Source organism: Adelges cooleyi, unplaced genomic scaffold (genome assembly GCF_023614345.1).
Source record: "Adelges cooleyi isolate 19-005CV unplaced genomic scaffold, UGA_ACOO_1.1 ACOO_flye_CR_arks_rails_tigmint_CR_PRNA_819, whole genome shotgun sequence".
Classification (NCBI taxonomy): Eukaryota; Metazoa; Arthropoda; class Insecta; order Hemiptera; family Adelgidae; genus Adelges; species Adelges cooleyi.
This window is the reverse complement of record NW_026096534.1, coordinates 11,582-29,487: the sequence shown is the minus strand read 5'-3', so window position 1 is coordinate 29,487 and position 17,906 is coordinate 11,582. Positions and strand designations below refer to the sequence as shown.

Below are 17,906 nucleotides of genomic sequence, written 5' to 3'. Positions count from 1 at the left end.
GACGGCATGCTAATATTAGTTTACCGATTAATTTTCATAAGCTTCTGGGTATTATTTTTAATTTATATAATTATTTCTATGGGTACAAGTCATTTTGGCTTATTTTAGACCCAAAATTGTCGACTATATATGGATGGTTCAATTGCAGTTCTGTAAAGATATTCGAGTGCTTTGGCTACTTTACTGTGTTAGGGTAGAAAGCCGATTTTCATTTAAAAATTTCACTTTCTTGTTATTAAATTAATTAAATTTACAATTTTTTTCAATATTGTAACAAAATTATTTCACACAAAAAAAAAGGAAAAATCAAAAATCCGTTTCTTACATAACCTAGTAAAGTTGCCGAAGAACTTAACGATATCATAAAGTATACCTGAATTTCCGGTATTGTACCCCAAAAAGGAACACAATTCCCTAATAGTAAAATATTTAATATTTTATAAAAATAATTAATAATTAGATACCTTTTTATTCTAATTGGTATTTATTGTTTTATTACGGTAAATAAAATGCCTATTCTTTAAATGAAAGTCCATTTTAAACTTATTTTCTTTTTAAGAAATGTCCTAAAAACAATTTTTTTTAAATTATACAAATAAATATATGCATAGTTCAAAGAATAATGCCTACTAATGTGAATCACAAAACACTAATTCAAATTAGTTATATTGATTTTTTATCTTAATAGGTCGATGAGGTAGTGTAACTTAAAAGATACAAACATCAAATCAGCTTTTTGGCAGTGTATCTTTAAAGATCCACACTATAATTCAAAAAACTTTTTTGGTCAAAACCAACTCATTCTACTTCAAATGTACTGTTCTTAAGAATACTCCGATTTAAATTCTAAAAAAAAAGTATTTGAATTCTTCCTAACATTATCAAGGCATCGATCGTGGCATAATTTAAAAATAATTGTTTGTTCATTTCAGTTTAAATAACATTCAAATAATTAACTAAAAATAGTTTTAAAATTGTGCCACGATCGATGCCTTGAAAATGTTATGTAGAATTCAAATAGTATTTGAAAAGTGTGAAAATTTAAGGGGGGGGGAATAAGTGTGGAAAGTGGATGAACTGTACCTACATCATATAGTTGTTGAAATCTCACTGCACACATGCCAAGTGATACTAATAAAACCCTGAATAACAAAATCCGTTCTTTGGTTTCAAAGATCTGCGCGGCTAAAGAAAAGTGTAGCTAAAATTGACAATTTTTCAATTGTAAAAAACTTCAATAATTTTTTTGCTTTGAAACAACAACTTTCTATCTTTTAAAAATTCAAAATTAAGCGCTCATTCAAATCATTGAACCGCGTGGGTATGAAATCCGATCTACTTGTATATTATTATCCAATGTTAAAGCTAAGACAAATATCTATCTTTTCACTATTGGCACAGATTAAATAAAATCAGATAGTGCACTCTAAGAGAATTGAAAAACGTAAACAAACTTTTAAAATCTCAGGTTAATGTGATTAAAAAATGAAAATAAAAATCCTTTTGTTCTACAGTGTGGTCAAAGAAATTTCATCTAGCATCTGTAATGTTAACACCAACAACAGTTGTTTATCAACTACTTGTAATCAGTAATTCTTATCAGTTTACCTCATTATTGTAAATAACGTGTACAATATGTTCAATACTAAAACCCTAAAATCCCGCTCTCTATATTATATTATTTTATGAAACAAAAAAATATCAACTGTTCAATTATTCAATTGAAACAAAAAATGGAACACAATATAAACATGAAAAAAAAAATGATGATTACATGCTATTTCTTTGAGAGGTAATAAATTAAAATTAGAAAACATTTTACTTCTATTTCTGATAGACATAGGTGCTCATTAATACAATTTTTAATTGTAATATTAAAAGCTATCTCTCTAATATGGTAATCGATAACAGATTTAGTTCACAGTAACACAGTTATAGACAATAGTGTTATGTGGTAATAGTTATGGATAAGTGTAGGATACTAGTAAAACACAGTGACAAATATTACCAATTTAGTTACAAACAACTCATTGGACATTTTGTGTATCCTCTTTTCATTGTATCATAAATAAATGGTACTTTTTTTAGTAAAATAAAAATCCAAACACGAGAAATTAACAAGTATGATTTTTTTACAGAAAATTGTGCAATTTTGAATTGTGCAAAACAGGGAAATCTCCAAAATACATTTTTTTGAGCGAATTTTGTCCATCGACAAATCGTCTACAATAAATGTTACCCTCGTTAAGCTTCTAGTCCACTTTCTAGTTAAATTATAATATTTATCAGCTATATAACCTCATCGCTTATGTGTTAAAGTCCTATGTACTTGACTTTGACTGTTATCGAACACCGGTTTTGGGGGTAATAATTTTACTTTTGAAGTCGTTTAAGTTTAAAATTTAGGACAGTTAAAACAGATCAAAAAGTATACCAAATCCAAAACTGGTTATCGACCAGTCAAAATATGTCTTCAGCACGTTATTCTTAGTCTTGGTAAAGATAACACATAATGGTTGGGGGGGGGGGTTATGTCTTTCGGAAATAAATCAAAAAATCCACCAACTATTAACCGTAAAAAAAATAACGAAACATTTTTTGAAAAAATTCTTAAATCTTTTTTCAAATATATTGACCGCCGGTTTTTAGTCGGTGAACTACACTGTACAAGTGTAAGTATACCGAGAGGCCCGGTGTGTCGTCACACATAAGAGAAACGTGGTCGGGTCGGGTTTTGGAAAGGTAGAAGAAAATAATAATAATAATACATATTACATTTTTAATACACACAAGGCACACAGGACCGAATAGTAGGCAAAGGGAGGGGAAGACCCAGCGGCGTACCGACAAAAAAAACCGACAGGTAAAAAGAGAGAAGCGTAATGTTTATTATAATACTTGTGTATACAGGGTGATCCGTTTAACGCGAGACGCTCGTTTTCGATGACAATTTTTGTTGTTGTGAAAACCGATATTTAAAAACAGATAGTTATTGAAAAGGTATTTAAATTCATACATTGTCAATTAACTTGGCAGAGCTCTGGAATGTACTAAAAAAAAGTAGAATGTTTAATATTGTCCGGTATAATAAAAATAACAAAAAACTTGATAGGTTTTTTCCAAAAAGGAAGACTACTAAATTGCAGTTATTTTTAAAATAAAAGAGTGTGTCCTGAGTAGACCAACCTATTCGCGTACGAGGTTCATGAAATTTGTATTTTACAGCAATTTTTTGTTTTGAAATAATAACTAGGTATTATGAAATAATTAATGTTAATAATACGGTTTTAAAGTATTGTCTTGAAATAAATTTCCGACACTCGCCAATTTACACTTCAAACAATTTTTTTTTTTAACTATAGCTTTATCTTTTATCAGAAATAAAGGGCATATCTAATTCCTAAACGGATTATATTGTACACATTAGTTTCCAAAAGTTGTTTTATATTATTCAGCGATGATACACATTATTTGTTGAATCAAAACTTATTATGCACATTGTTTTCACTGTTTTCGTGTACAACAACTAATTCTCAATAATTCAATGTTAGATTTAGATAACAAATACGTTACGCTTATTGTTTGCCGAGTTCAACTGTTTGTAATAAAACATTTTTTTTCCAATAATAACCAACTTAATTACAAAACTTTATTTACATTTTGGTTGAAGGTTATTTGAATAAAAAAAAAACACAATTATAGTGACAGTGCATAAACACTGTTACATAAGAGGCGGAACACTTAAAATAAAACCACTTTATTTTTAAATTTTAAACAATTTGTAATTATAACAAGAAACATTTCAAAAAGTTTTAGGAATATGCAATCCAATTAGTTTGTGTAAAATCGTCATTGTCTATACTCAATGATCAAGCTTGGTGTTTTAAGCGTTCTAGTTTTAAATATTATAGCAACATCTACATTTAATTTATCCAATAACAATATAACCAGTTTTGAAGTAATACTTTTTGCATTATTCGCATTTAAAGTTGTTGTGGTTAAGTGCGGACGGACATGCTAACATCATTTAAGTCCACTTGCTAATGAGTTAAATTTCTCAGATATTAAGAAGTATTTAATTAAAACTGGTTTTCGACAGCATTGATACATTTTATTACACTATTTCCATCATTCATTTGAACTAAAAAGTTGCCCACTAAAACCCTTTCTTTAAAATAGTTTTTTTTAATTTCACAATTTAAAAAGCCAGCACATTGGAGTCTGGTGGAAACGGATAGGTCAATGGTCTTCGGAAATTATTAAAACTATTTAAATATTGTATTAGGTTGAATACCATTATGGTTAATATACTTTCAATAATACATTTTTAATCAAATGGTTTTCATAAACTTGTTGACTGTTAATTACGGTAAGAGTATTTTTTCCATTTTTTTTTTGTTAGGGTATTTCCTAAAAAAAAAAAAAAATTTTAGCTAAAGATTTTTGAGAAACATGATATGTATTTTATAGAGCCACTCTACTATTGCCACATGAATATCTAGGTTACTCATTATGGAAATATCTATGATAGCTTTATGTAGGTTTATTTTTATTTACTTAACCAAATATATTTTTATCCAGACATGTTTATACACACTAGATCTATAGTGTTCACTATCTTCGGTCTAGTTTTCAGATCTTAAAACCTAAGACTACGCCTTAAGCCAGGTCTTAAGAGGTTTTAAAAAAAACAAAACAAAAACTCAACTTTTTTCTGTTTATAAAAAACAAACTGTAAAAAAACATTTGTCCAGACTGAATTGACAAAAAACCTCAACAAATCATGAACAAAAATTTAAATACTATGTTTGTGTTGGGTTTTTTTCATCTATCCATTCTGAAAAGATCGTTTTAAAAATGTGATTTTCATACTTTTATACTAGTTATCCATTCACAGTCGTTTAGTCTGCTTTCGAAGTGCGATCTTTTCGGTTCTTGGTTCGTTCGTTTTAATTTCAATAATTCAATTTTTTAAATAATTAAAATATTAATGTGGAAACTGAGAAGAGATATCGAAAATGAGGATGGTATACTAATGTCGGGTGCTGGATATACTTATTTAAATGTTCAAAATAAATAAAATTAAAATAAAAGACGTTTTTGGGTAAGACCAACGTAATAAAATTAAATGTAAATGAATCAATGAACTTTTAAAAGATTTACGGGATGATGACATTGGTATAATATAAACAAGTTATTAATATAACTTGATTTTATTTTTTAACACATTAATATTTAATTACATTTAACAATTAATATTTAAACACAATTTTATGTCCACACCGAGCTATAGTGCTCATGAAAACAAAAACATCTATAAAATTTCCCACCACGAACGGGACACGGTTTTATTCTTAAAAAACAGAACATTTTGTTGAAAAAACAAAATTGTTTGGAAATTGTCAAAAATCATCGTGTTTTGTTTTGTTTTAATATTGTTTGCCTGTGTGGACCAGGCATTAGAGAGCGATAGAAGGAAAAAGTTTCCACCCTTTCTTGGGGAAAGGTCTTAGATATATATATTTTTTTTTTGGTTTGTCATCGTTTTATCGATTCTACTCAATCTAAAGAATATCCCATACAAATTTGGAACTAACCTAACATTTTCAAAAAGTCATAAAGCGCAGTAATTTTAAATTGAAAAATATGCAGGTACATTTCTTGGGTTTTTTCCCAAGGTTTCCAAGAGGAAGAGTAAATAATTTTTTTTTTTTAATTTTCGACTCAATAAGGTCCTCCCCCCTTTTGGCAAATCCTTTTTCCTTTTTTCAACGGGTTGGTCTAGGCGCGAAAATATAAAAATCAAATCACGCCGTTGCAGTGGCGGATTTATACAAATTGCTCCCTAGAGGAGAGGAGAGGGCGCAGCAAAACAAAATCAATGTAAAGATGTAAGATTTCACGATCACCCTGTATATACAATATACAGGATAGCAGCAGCTGTCCGTAGGTCGGCTCTAGTGGATTCCTTGGACGGTGCGCGGTGGGTTCCCAGTGCGTGTGCATACCTACCTACTTGTGTTGCACGTTTTTATATAAGAATACATTAAAAACACACAAGAGTATTTCACACAGCAGAGAAGGAGGGTTAGAGCCGGTAAGCACCACACCACCGTCGTCGCATAACCATCACCACGTCCAACACACACACATGCACACATAACCTACACAACACGTTTTCTACCGGTATATTATATAGTGCACACCGGCGTCGCCCTCTCACTGTTGTTGTCGTCACAATGAAAAATACCGGAAAAAAAATATAATAAGAAAAACACCCGTCTTGTCCGGGGTGAGTAGGTAGGTAGGTAGGTAGGTATTATTATTATTGTTGTTGTGCGTTTTACACAACCGGCCGACCGGTGTAAAGGGGGAGAGATAAAATAACCGTCTCGACTAACGGCCGATCGCTCTCTCTACTACTCACTTGGGAGAATTTTTGGAATTTTAAATAATAATACATACATAATAAAAATGTAGCTGAGCAGCAAGCGCAGCCTCCTCACAACAGCTACTACGTGAACGAATAAAAACATTTTTGTGAGCATTTCCATTGCACAGAAGAAACGAGTTTATATTGTCGAGTGTAGGAATTATAGTTATTGTGCACAAACTTTTAAAATTAAAACTTCAATTTTTTAACAGAAAAACAAATTGTAGGTCACATCACACTCTAAAAATTATACACATATCCGGTCACAACTAAAGACTTTACTTATGAAGAGTATTCAATCCACCACCATTGTTCTCGTCCTCGATATCAACACATAAATATGATACAAACAAAACAATAATAGTAATATATTTACAGTAGAAGACTCTTCTTAAAACTTAACTTTTTGCGAGGAAATCCCACATTTGTTTGGCCAAATTTTAAGTAAAAATAATTTAGATGAGGTACTTAAGTCGTTTAAAACAAAAACACGACGGGTTAAGATTTTAATAAAAAAAAACTGAACATTTTACTGACTGAATATGTTTACTAACTGAATGTACAAAACCACAGTAAACACTCCAGATGCCATTCAACATCCCACAACACGGTAATTCCATCAAAGGATGGCTTCTTCACTCATGACTTCATTCTCAATAAAAAATGATAATTAATAAATGTAATTTAATTGTTTTAATTATTATTTTATATTGTAAACATTTGTCACTTGTACTTATTACAAAAAAAAAAAACTTTACAGTCTATGTAAATATTTAATTAGCCGGTTTCGCCAACATAATATGTTAAGGATACAACTTATTGTTGATTATATTCAAGAAAATCGGATTTCACCGAATTTGTTAGCCTTAACACGATGTTAAAATGTTTGTTGAGTTAAACGCCATGTTGAAATGCCTTAGATCCATTAATACATTAACTACAGCTGAGATTTGATTATAAAATTGATTGCAAAAATCCAAAAACCATACATTTGACGGGGAACTTTTTTAAATAGAGTTTTAGCAAATAATAGAAATGACAGAAATAATAGAACTTCCATAACCTTTGAGGAATCAAGCAGAAGCTATTATTATACAATATAGATTAGTGTAACAAAGAGTTGAGGTCTTGCATTTTAGGTTTATTATTATAGTAATTTAATGCGATTTAGATAAAAATTTTATCAAGTCTTGCGCGAGTCCCGTGTAAGACACTGACAATTGAGACGCTTATTAAAAGAACAAGGACCCAAATTTGGGTTTTTTTCAAGAGACACAACAAAATATTTATTTAGGTACATTTTTTTTTTTATGAAAACTTTATAATTTTTCCTAATTTATTACTATTAGGTTGATTTAATTTATGAAAAAATAATTTAGCCTAGAAAATTTTTTAAGTAAAATTTGAAATTGGGCCTTTGTTCCGATAAACCCAAATTTTTTTTTCGGCTCTCAAAATGGAAAAAAAAAATGTTTTAATAACAGACTATTATTAAAATGGTACAGACAATTGGATAAAAAAAACAAACTAATAAGATAATATAGGATCAATAAACGATTCACATAATACAATAAATGTATATTTTGTCTCGTCTAAAATATAGTTTAGTCGTCAAAACATTCATCTTCTTCCGTTCCATCGTTATTTCCGGCATTTTCGTTTCCTTCCGAACCACCAATCTCGTCTTCGTACCCTTCGGGCAAAGGGTTGATCCTGGGGTTGTAGAAAAACGGATGATTGCCGTCACCCCACGGAAACCGCTATATTTTATTAGGTATTATTTTTTCAACGATTAGGAGGAGGTACACGATTCGGTTTTTTTTTGGCAATAAACTAATAATTATTCCGAATCCACTCACTCTGGTCCTGATGCGGAGATAACGGTACGGAATGAATTTCGGTCTTTCCGGTTCTTCGTGGAAACTGAAAACGTACAACGACCATCCGATCGTTATGGGCATAGCACCGTACCACGTCAAGATTTTCCACAACCTTATACTTTCTTCGGAACAAAAATATATATCAAAACCGATTTTTTTAGAGTTAACCGTTTTACAAGTGTGGCGGATCTAGTTTGGTCTGTAACACGATTAGTCCTCGACTCGAGGAAAAACATTGCATCATGAATATATGTCTTAAGGCACACCCAAAACTATATATTAGGGTGGACCAAAAAAAAAAATTTACTTTTGTTTTTTTTTTGTTCTTCTTATGACATTATGTTACTCGGGGTAAAATAATATTTCCTTATTTTTTTTCTTCAGATTTTTAAAATTAATTTTAGAGGTTGCGAGCATCAGTTTTCCAAAAAAATTATTTTTTAAGTTTTTTAATTTTTATAAGGTATAAATAAAAATTGAAAACAAAAGTTGCATGTATACAACAAATTATCATTAGAAAAAAAGGAATAAACCAATATTTTTTTTGTTTACAAAAAAAACTACTATCCGACTAATTTAGGTCTTGGAATGTGAATTTTGCGAAAATATTGATATATATATATACCCTTAATAGTAGAGCCTAAAATATTTTTTTTAGGAATATAAAATATGTTTAACTTATTCCACATTTAGCTGCGAAGAATTCCAATATACTTACATAACACATTATTCTAATAGATCAGAAAAAAAATTAATTAAAAAAATAAACAAAAAACCAGTTTTGAGTACTGTTACTTAACAATTATATTTTTTTTTTAGTTCAAGTTTTAACAAGTAATTAACAAAAAACAATATTATTTTATAAAATACTTGTTTTTCAATTAATTTTTTTTCTGATCTATTGTTAGAATAATGTGTTATGTAAGTATATTGGAATTCTTCGCAGCTAAATGAGGAATAAGTTAAAAATATTTTATACCCCTAAAAAAAATATTTTAGGCTCTACTATTAAGGGTATATGTATACCAATATTTTCGCAAATTTTACATTCCAAGGCCTAAAAAATATTGGTTTATTCCTCTTTTCTAATGATGATTTTGTATACAAGCAACACTTGTTTAAAATTGATATTTATACCTTAAAAAAATTAAAAACTAAAAAAAAATTTTTTTTTGGAAAACTGATACTCGCAAACCTTTAAAAATAATTTTAAAAATCTAAAAAAAATAGGGAAATATTATTTTACCCCAAGGAACATAATGTCAAGAGAAGAACAAAAAAAAAATTGTTTTTGGTCCACCCTACTATATATGCATATACTTTGTCTCACGAGAGAACGGTACTGGGCAAAAACCTAAACGCATTACTTTCGCGTGTCCCCAATCGTTGCAAGTATGTGTTCATCTCTTCCCTAACCTTCTCCTTATCTCATTACACTCTAACTCATTCTTATTCAATCTCTTCTCGATCTCCTCCCCTATCCACTTTACTTATTGCCTAGATTTCCATTTGCCTCCCCTCCCAATCTTCTGTTGACGTCGCAAATTCAGGTTGTCAGGCCTACTCTAAGTCTAACCTTACCCAATTACTGCAAATCTAACCTAAGCGTGATGCCATAAGACATATCCATGTCAACAATGCGAAAGCCAATACAGTGGGGTCGGCGCATAGTGGAGATGTAGCTACTTGAGACAGGGGAGGTCGTAGGAATTGTAATAAGCGAAATTGAGAAAACTTTTTCCAATGTAAATGGTAGAAATATATACTAAATCGATTGAAACATTGCCAAAGTTATCTATATTGTGATTAAGATTGTACTTTGGTAGGTAATTAGCAATATAATGAAAATATTTTCAAATACCCGGGGACTGTTTATTTAATGACTCATAACCACCTAGAAATGTACCTACAACGGTAAAAATGTAGTTTCTCTCTTATGTTTATCATTAATAAAAAAAAACTTGAATACAGAAAACGGTATATGTTTTGGCCCCACTCTAGATCTACCCAACAGTTTCTAATTTTCAAACCTTAAGTCCTCTGTGGGCTCTATCACTGGATGGCCTCCCACCTAGTATTATATCACCGTTTTTTTTTTTTTTAAGAACCTTTCAAGTATCATATTTCTGATCCGGATAGTTGCTACATAAAGAAATCGGTTCAGCGGTTTAGAAGAAATCACAGACAAAAAAAAATTGCTTCGCAGACGGTAAAATTCTGTTTAAAAATCAAACAAAAAATTGAAAAATGCCTTATTTTTTGTCCCCCATAATACATGGCAAACGACAAATTTTAAAGTCAATAAGCTGACGTTTCTAAAACACAATATGATTATTAGAACCTTATCGGTTAAATAAAAACATACAGGGTGATCCATTTAACGTAAGACGTGCAACCTCATAAAAATTATAGCTATTTATTTTGTAGTCTTTATTTTTGAAAAAAATATATATTATATTTAATTTTTAGCTCTTTCGACTTTTGAAACATAAAGTAATATATTTAATTAACTTATTGAATATCAAAATTATTATCATTTAATGTTCATTATCATTTCTAATTTACCATATATTCTTATTATAGTGTCCGGTGCTGGACTTTATTAACATTAATTTGATTTAGATTAGATTAGCATTAAAATAAAGAAGTAAAAAACTACATAAACAGAGTCAAGTTTTTTTTTTAAAAGGTATACAAATTAAATTTACCAAATAAATACATATATATATATATATATATATATATATATATATGCTTCTACTATTTAAGTTTCCACAGTCGATAGAACCTTAAAATATTTACTAAAAAGGCTAAATAATTATAATATTTTTTTTATAACGTGCAATAATAATAACTAAAAAAAGTTTCCCAAAAAGAAAAACTACAAAAATTGAAAATATTTTCCAAAAAAACGAGCGCCCTAACTTTATTGTGTATTGTCATTTGGTGGTAACTCTAATTGCAACTGAAGTTACAATAAAGTCGAGATGTTTAAACTTGTGGTCAACATTAACACGAACAATTGTTGATGTGTTAAAATAATAAGTAATTGTTTAAATTTTGTATTTACTATCGTAGTTTTCAATAGGTTCGACATTTTTGCTATAATTGACACGTGGCTGAAACCGTTTTGTCAATCTGTTTGTTCTTAACATTGACGACAAAATGTTCTTGAACATGTTTAAGATAGATTTAATTAACTGTTTTTATTTGTTCAACAATAAAATAATAATAATCGTGACAAACAAATACACTTGTGTTTGTATCTTAGTTACCTTTTAGCAAAACGAATCATTCATTGGCCAATTAAATATGAAACAGTCTGTTTGTCTGGTTATTTGATTATTCCTTGGAATAAAATATTACAGTGTACTCGCATAACCATCGCATCGTGGTGTATCTAACTGATAATAGGATTAAAAATATATGCATTCTATTTGATTTTTTACAAGTGGGCATTTATAAGTTTTAAAATGGTGTAAATAATTACACGATAAAAGGTAATAAAATAGGCGACTGCGCATAAAAAAATGTCATCAAAGAATCAAAAACTATTAAAAAAATGTCATACAAAGAAAAAAAATGATTTGTAAGGAGGCCTGTTTAAAATTTGTAAACCAAATCATGAGTTCTCGATACAAAAATATATTTATAATAAAATTTAATAATTATTAAAAAAAAAACCGAAATACATGGCCTTCAACTATAAAAAACATGTCATTAGTTTTTGCTTTCAGAGCTGCAAGCAGTTTACAAAACAACAATTAGAATATTACCCAATTTTCTTTTGGTTGTAATAAAAACTACATACATTGTCTGACCGGATTAGAACTTAGATTGTTTGGAATGTATTTTATTGAAATAATAAAACAATTAAAACAAATCATTGAGTATAAAAAAAAAACCACCAAGATGGAAACAGATCACTATGTCTGTTGGAATGGTCAAAGGCCATTTAATTAAAAAAAAAAAAAAGGCTGGACGCCAATAATTTTCAGATGTTAAAAATATAAAACGTCAATAAAAATCAAACAAACTACTACCCTTTTTGAAAATGAAATTTCAAAGTTAAGCGTGATAAATGGGAAATTTTGACTTGTTAAGTCGAGAAGGCCAAGAAAAATGTATAAAAAAATATCATATATATATATATATATAGAGAGAGAGAGATAGACTATAAAAATGGTAAAAAGTTGAAAAAGTTCATTCCTTCACTTTTAAACTTTTTCAGTTCCATACAATATTTTAAATTATCTTAAATCGAATAATACAAGTATCTGTTAAATATGCTATTTGGAGTTTTTAAAAGTATTTTTTTTAATTATGACAATTATGACTGGTTTATTATCAAATACATTTCTTTGGAATAAATTTATTTTAAATTAAACGAAAGTAAGTTTACTTTTTTTTGTACAATTGTAATTTTTTTTCTTTTTTAAATATTTGGTTGAAACAACCAAAACAAATCTAACAACTATCCATACAAGCACTTAATATTTAACGTACAGTTTAAATAGGTATATAAATATATACAAATAATAAAATAAAATATTTTATTTTAAAACTGAATGGTCTTGACTTTGAAAATGTTAATAAAATCAATTTTCGGTAAAAATTATGTACACATTTTTTTTCATAACAGAGTTGTTAATAAGTAAAATATTTTAGCAAAACATAGCTGTGCCGACTATTTTCATTTGGAATAATAGTAAAATGTTGTTTTCCAATAACAAAGCATTAAGACTACAGCAACAGTCATAACGACAAAGACTATTACGATAAATACTTCACAAATAACAAATTCAACGTAAACTGCATTGTCCTTATCAGTAAAGCGGTTATAGATTATTATTACTACGGTAAAGTCACATAAAAATAATAGGCAATAGGTAATGATCTCATTAGAGAAATTAATTACAAAAACACGCCATCAGGAATGCGACGATTAACTCCGACAATTTTCATTAAAAGTGTAAGCGTAACACAAAAAAAGAAAAATAACAACTGTAATATTAATTAGCCAAAAACGCTTATTCTAATTTAGAAACGAGTAGGTTGGAATAAAAAAAAATTGAGAAAATGATTTGGAAACACCCTTAACTAATTACAAACAGTTAAGTATAGATTTTTTTTATTGTTTAGGAACATACCTCCCAGTTTTTTTTTTTGGGGGGGGGGTTTACTGAATAATGTGATTTTTGGATCTTGCTGGTTTTGAATTCTAGCCTACTGAAATATTGAAAATCGCACTTACTTTTGTTGACGCCGAACTGTTGAGCGAAGACTGCAGTTCCTTCAAGTCCGGTTTTATATCAATGGAATTTCTTCCAGAGTATTTCCTATGTTAAACGAAAATTACAAATTATATTTGTTTTATCATTTATTAAATCGGGTATTTTTATTCAAATAGACTCCTAGTGACAATAATTGTGACATTTCTTAATATTTATGTTTCCAAATTTGCAGTACTCGATCGACAAAAGCCGAGAAAGTAGTTACGATAATTTGGATACTACTTTTCCACTCTTGGAACGTCCTAGCAAAAATATGTTTTAGGTAGGAAGCTGAAAAGTGGTTAAAATTAATAAATATAATACGATAAATACTAGTTCAAAACTACAATAACATTTTTATGCTATCGAAGAACTTAATGTTGCCGTTCAAGGTTATAAAATTTACACAAAGCCTATCGATACAAATGTACTAATGTTGTACAGTTATATTATAACTTAAACATTTTTTTATTTACATTTTATAACCAGCTGTCTTTACTGTTTAATTAACAAAAGCCAAATGTAGTTACGATAATTAGAAAAATACAATCAAAAAAATATAAAAAAGACTTACTTTTCTGTTATCTTATATTCATCTTCTATCTTAAATGTTTTGATCAAAGAATTGAGCTTGTCTTTGTCCAAAACGTTGGCATCTATTTGAGCCGTTGCGCAATAAGCCACCCAGGAACCGACAAAATCCGACGGCGTTATTTTGTGTGTGATACATACTATTATGCCTGAAAAAAATTGAAAGACCAAATCAAAATTAATAAAATCTTACATTCAATTATATGTAACACACCTAAAACCTAAGATCAAGCTCAGAAAGTTGATCAAGTCAAAACAAATAATTTTAAATAAAAAATGTATTACCTAAATACCAAATTTTAAATTTAAAAAATTGATAAATTTGTACTTGAAAAGATATATTTTAAATAATTTATGTTTGAAACGGTAAATGAAAATGAATTTCGAATTATTTACAATTTTCAAAAAACTTAATTAACAAACCAAATTAGATTTTTTATTTAAGTAAATTAATTTTAATTTTTGAACATTAATTATTGATGCAGTATTTTATTTTTTTTAAACTAGTTGTTTATATATTTTTAACAATCATACACACACGATAAAGCGAATGATCTACAAGACTCCAACGATACCTTTACTAAACTTCCAGTTCATACTAATAAGGAAGCACAAAATATTATGTTCCATGAAGGAACCCTTTTTGTTTATAAAACATGTACTCCAATTGGATGTGTGAAGTACATACAGAGTTTAGCAATGCCTGAACAAAATACACTATCTTGTGTTTGTAGATACTCAATGAAATATTTAATTGTGACGTTAACATAAGCTATGCAAAATTTCAAAATAATTTGGAACCGTTGTAATATTTTAAAGCTCATGTTAAAAAAGACAAATCAAGTTTTGGAAACCACATACATTTTTATAATTACATTAATTAATGAGATTACAAAGCTTAATTTTTTAATTTAAGTTAAATGATTTATTTATTATAATCAAAACAACGAGAACAAATGCTTAAGGGGAAATCTTATGTCAAAAATATTATTATTTAGAGATATCAATGTTTGATAAATTACTATGTGACGTCTAAGAGCCGATGAGTCTACGGCTACGTTTTACATGTAAAAGTTGCTTGATTTGTATAACAATTAGTAACCTACGATAGTATTTTTTTTCTCATGTGTATCTATATGATTAAGACGATAGTGTGATTTAAAACTAAAATATACCGTCTAGATATTTAACTAAATACTTAAATAAAAATAATTCTAATTAATACAACTAAATCAGTTTTTAAAACAACTGTCAAAAATTGAGAATATAGTATATCAATAGACATACAAATATTATTAGGAATATTTATGGAATAAATGTGAAACCAGACAAAACTAAGCGCACTTATAAGAAATAATTCATTTTAAAAACCAACAAAAAAGTCACTAGAGCCGTAGACTACATTTTTGGTAAAGAAATCAAAAATTCAGAACCAAAGCAGTCTATTTTCCTATTCCAAATTTAAATATGAAATGTATGAAACAGCGTTCGATAAAAATAAAAGTATATAAGGCGTGGCAACAGAGGATGAATATTATATTGTTATGTTTATTAGTCGATCGCGATCCGGAGACGTTAAGGTCTCGACTAATTGGCTTTTCGTCCTGTTAGTGGTTAATTGGCTCGTGTGTGCCTGCATGTTAGGAGCCAGTGGTAAAGGGTGGTAAAATGTACACGGTATGGTATTGGTAAAACGATAACGGATTAGAAAATAGGGTTAACACATAACACCGACGGTTTTCGCCAGACTACTTTGGTCTCGTTAATATTTGTATACCGATCCAGTACGTAGATTGAATAGCCGGTACGGTAAAAAAAACGGATATAATGTTTCTAAATAATACTCACAATCGTCAATGGTCGAATCGGGTATGGACAATCCCATGTCTTCGAATTCGGACACTAGTTCCGAACGATCCATCTTGCCTTGCCGTCGATGGAATATTTTTATGAATTTTTATCGAAATACAATTTAGGTACTTTGGGTAAAAACACAAACGTGCCAGCTATTACAGCATTAGCAAAGTCGAGCGGCGAGCGTTACGTCGTCTGAAAATTATCAAAATGAAAATTACAAAAAATACATCAACCAAACGCTGTTAACAGAACAGAATTCGGTAGACGTTTGCGGTGTGCAATTTTTTTAGTTTCCACAAAAAGTAAGTACACTTTGGTTTTCAAAAAAACCATTCAAACGCACCATTATTATTAATCAGACTTACCTCGTCGGCGATTAAATTCGAACCCACCTACTTTTAATATTCCGACAATTTCAAACGAAACGACTCGAAGACAAAATTTTAAATTTGCAAAATATCATAAAATTCGGTGACCGTTTACACACGTTTAGAAGATTACAAAATCGAAATTCCAAACAAAAGTGTTTTGTTAGGTTAACTTTTGCGGCGGTTTCCCGCCAATTTGCAGCTGTTGTACGGTTCATGGTAAACAGACTGCTTTGTAGCGCTCTCTGTTGGTTGGATTTTTTTTTCAACTACCAAATAATATCATTACTGGACATCTTAGGGCGCCAATTTTGAAATTTTTTGACAAATACAAAACGTATAATATGTATTTATGTTTTTTTTTAATATTGTACTGCGACAAACTGACTATAATATAATATATTATAACAACATGCAATATTAAATAAATCATTTAATTATATTATAATTAATGATTTATTTAATATTGCATTGATAAAGAGGGAAAATGTCAAGTGTATTTCGATTATTTTCCACTTTATGTATGTGTCTACTTGAAAAATAATATTCTAGTAGTACAATATAAAAGTTTTGTGTTATTTTCATTTGAAATCAATTAAAGTAATTATTATTATTATACCTAGGTTTTAAAAACTAGGTTATTTTTACCGATTTAACCTATTGTTAGCGTATAGATATAATTATTTTAATATGATCAGTGGCTACTAATACAGTATTTCCATAGCAATACAGAATAATATGTAGTCGGTGTCAATTAACGATAAATTAAAGATTTTAAATAATTTTAAATTACCTATATATTTTGTATTAATGTAGTTATTCATTATTGGAAACTGTCACTATGAATTATTATCATGCTAAACTTCAAACTAATTAGTTTAGTTTCTACTAAATATTTAACTTACATTTTTTAAATTTAATATGAGTCACATTACGCAGAACCCTGCAAAATAAAAAAATGCACAGGATGGCAACACACAATTAAGAGGACGCCACACCGGCCATTTTTAAGGAGTAAAGTATAGGCAATTTTTCGAAAAATCTTAATTTAGAGTTTCAACTATAATGTATACTTATTAGTATACAGAAATGAGGATACTTTGTCAATAACCATTTTTTTTTTTGTCAGACTATCTATCAGTCATTTCTATAGGATAAAATACAATTTTTTCGCCATCAAAACTGCAAATATTAAAAAAAGGGGCGACGGTAGAACACAGTCACAATGTTGTTGTGTATATTATGTAAAAATTTGGTTTCTTAGTTTTTAAATTGTCGCCTTTGTAAAATTAATCCGCGCAAGGCGGGTTTTTCCGAAGAAAATAACGGTGTGTGACGTCCTCTTGAATGATTCAGTCAAAGGTTAGTTTAATAGTCTTATTAGAGATCTAATACACGTGTAAACTCACATCTTCTTCCGGTTCTCTTTTAATTTTGCATCAACTCGAGCAATTTTCTTCCTGATAAAACTCGATTATTTCATTGGAAGTTTTTTTTATTTGTT

The 17,906-nt window shown here is 29.0% G+C and overlaps 1 protein-coding gene across 3 annotated transcripts; it reads right to left on the bottom strand.

Annotated features, from left to right (window-relative positions):
- Positions 1-3,005: 3,005 nt before the first annotated feature.
- LOC126846023 (uncharacterized) lies at positions 3,006-16,522 on the bottom strand. 3 transcript variants are annotated; one of them, XM_050585111.1, is made up of 5 exons: positions 16,400-16,522; positions 16,026-16,226; positions 14,161-14,326; positions 13,568-13,652; positions 3,006-3,050 (listed from the first exon to the last, which is right to left on the bottom strand). In XM_050585111.1, exons 2-5 carry the CDS (start codon positions 16,096-16,098, stop codon positions 3,021-3,023), a joined length of 354 nt encoding a protein of 117 aa, XP_050441068.1. In that variant the 5' UTR covers positions 16,099-16,226; positions 16,400-16,522; the 3' UTR covers positions 3,006-3,020. The 3 variants fall into 3 exon arrangements, with proteins under 3 accessions (XP_050441068.1, XP_050441070.1, XP_050441067.1); XM_050585113.1 differs by lacking the exon at positions 3,006-3,050 and adding an exon at positions 4,384-4,410; XM_050585110.1 differs by lacking the exon at positions 3,006-3,050 and adding an exon at positions 11,614-11,717.
- Between the last annotated feature and the right edge of the window lie 1,384 nt (positions 16,523-17,906).

Coding starts and splice junctions, on each gene's coding strand:
- LOC126846023 (XM_050585110.1), bottom strand. CDS start 16,098: ATGGATCGTTCGGAACTAGTGTCCGAATTCGAAGACATGGGATTGTCC. Junction 13,653..14,160: donor GAATATAAGATAACAGAAAA/GTAAGTCTTTTT, acceptor CGTTTAACATAG/GAAATACTCTGGAAGAAATT. Junction 11,718..13,567: donor ACAGTTCGGCGTCAACAAAA/GTAAGTGCGATT, acceptor TCCTATTATCAG/TTAGATACACCACGATGCGA.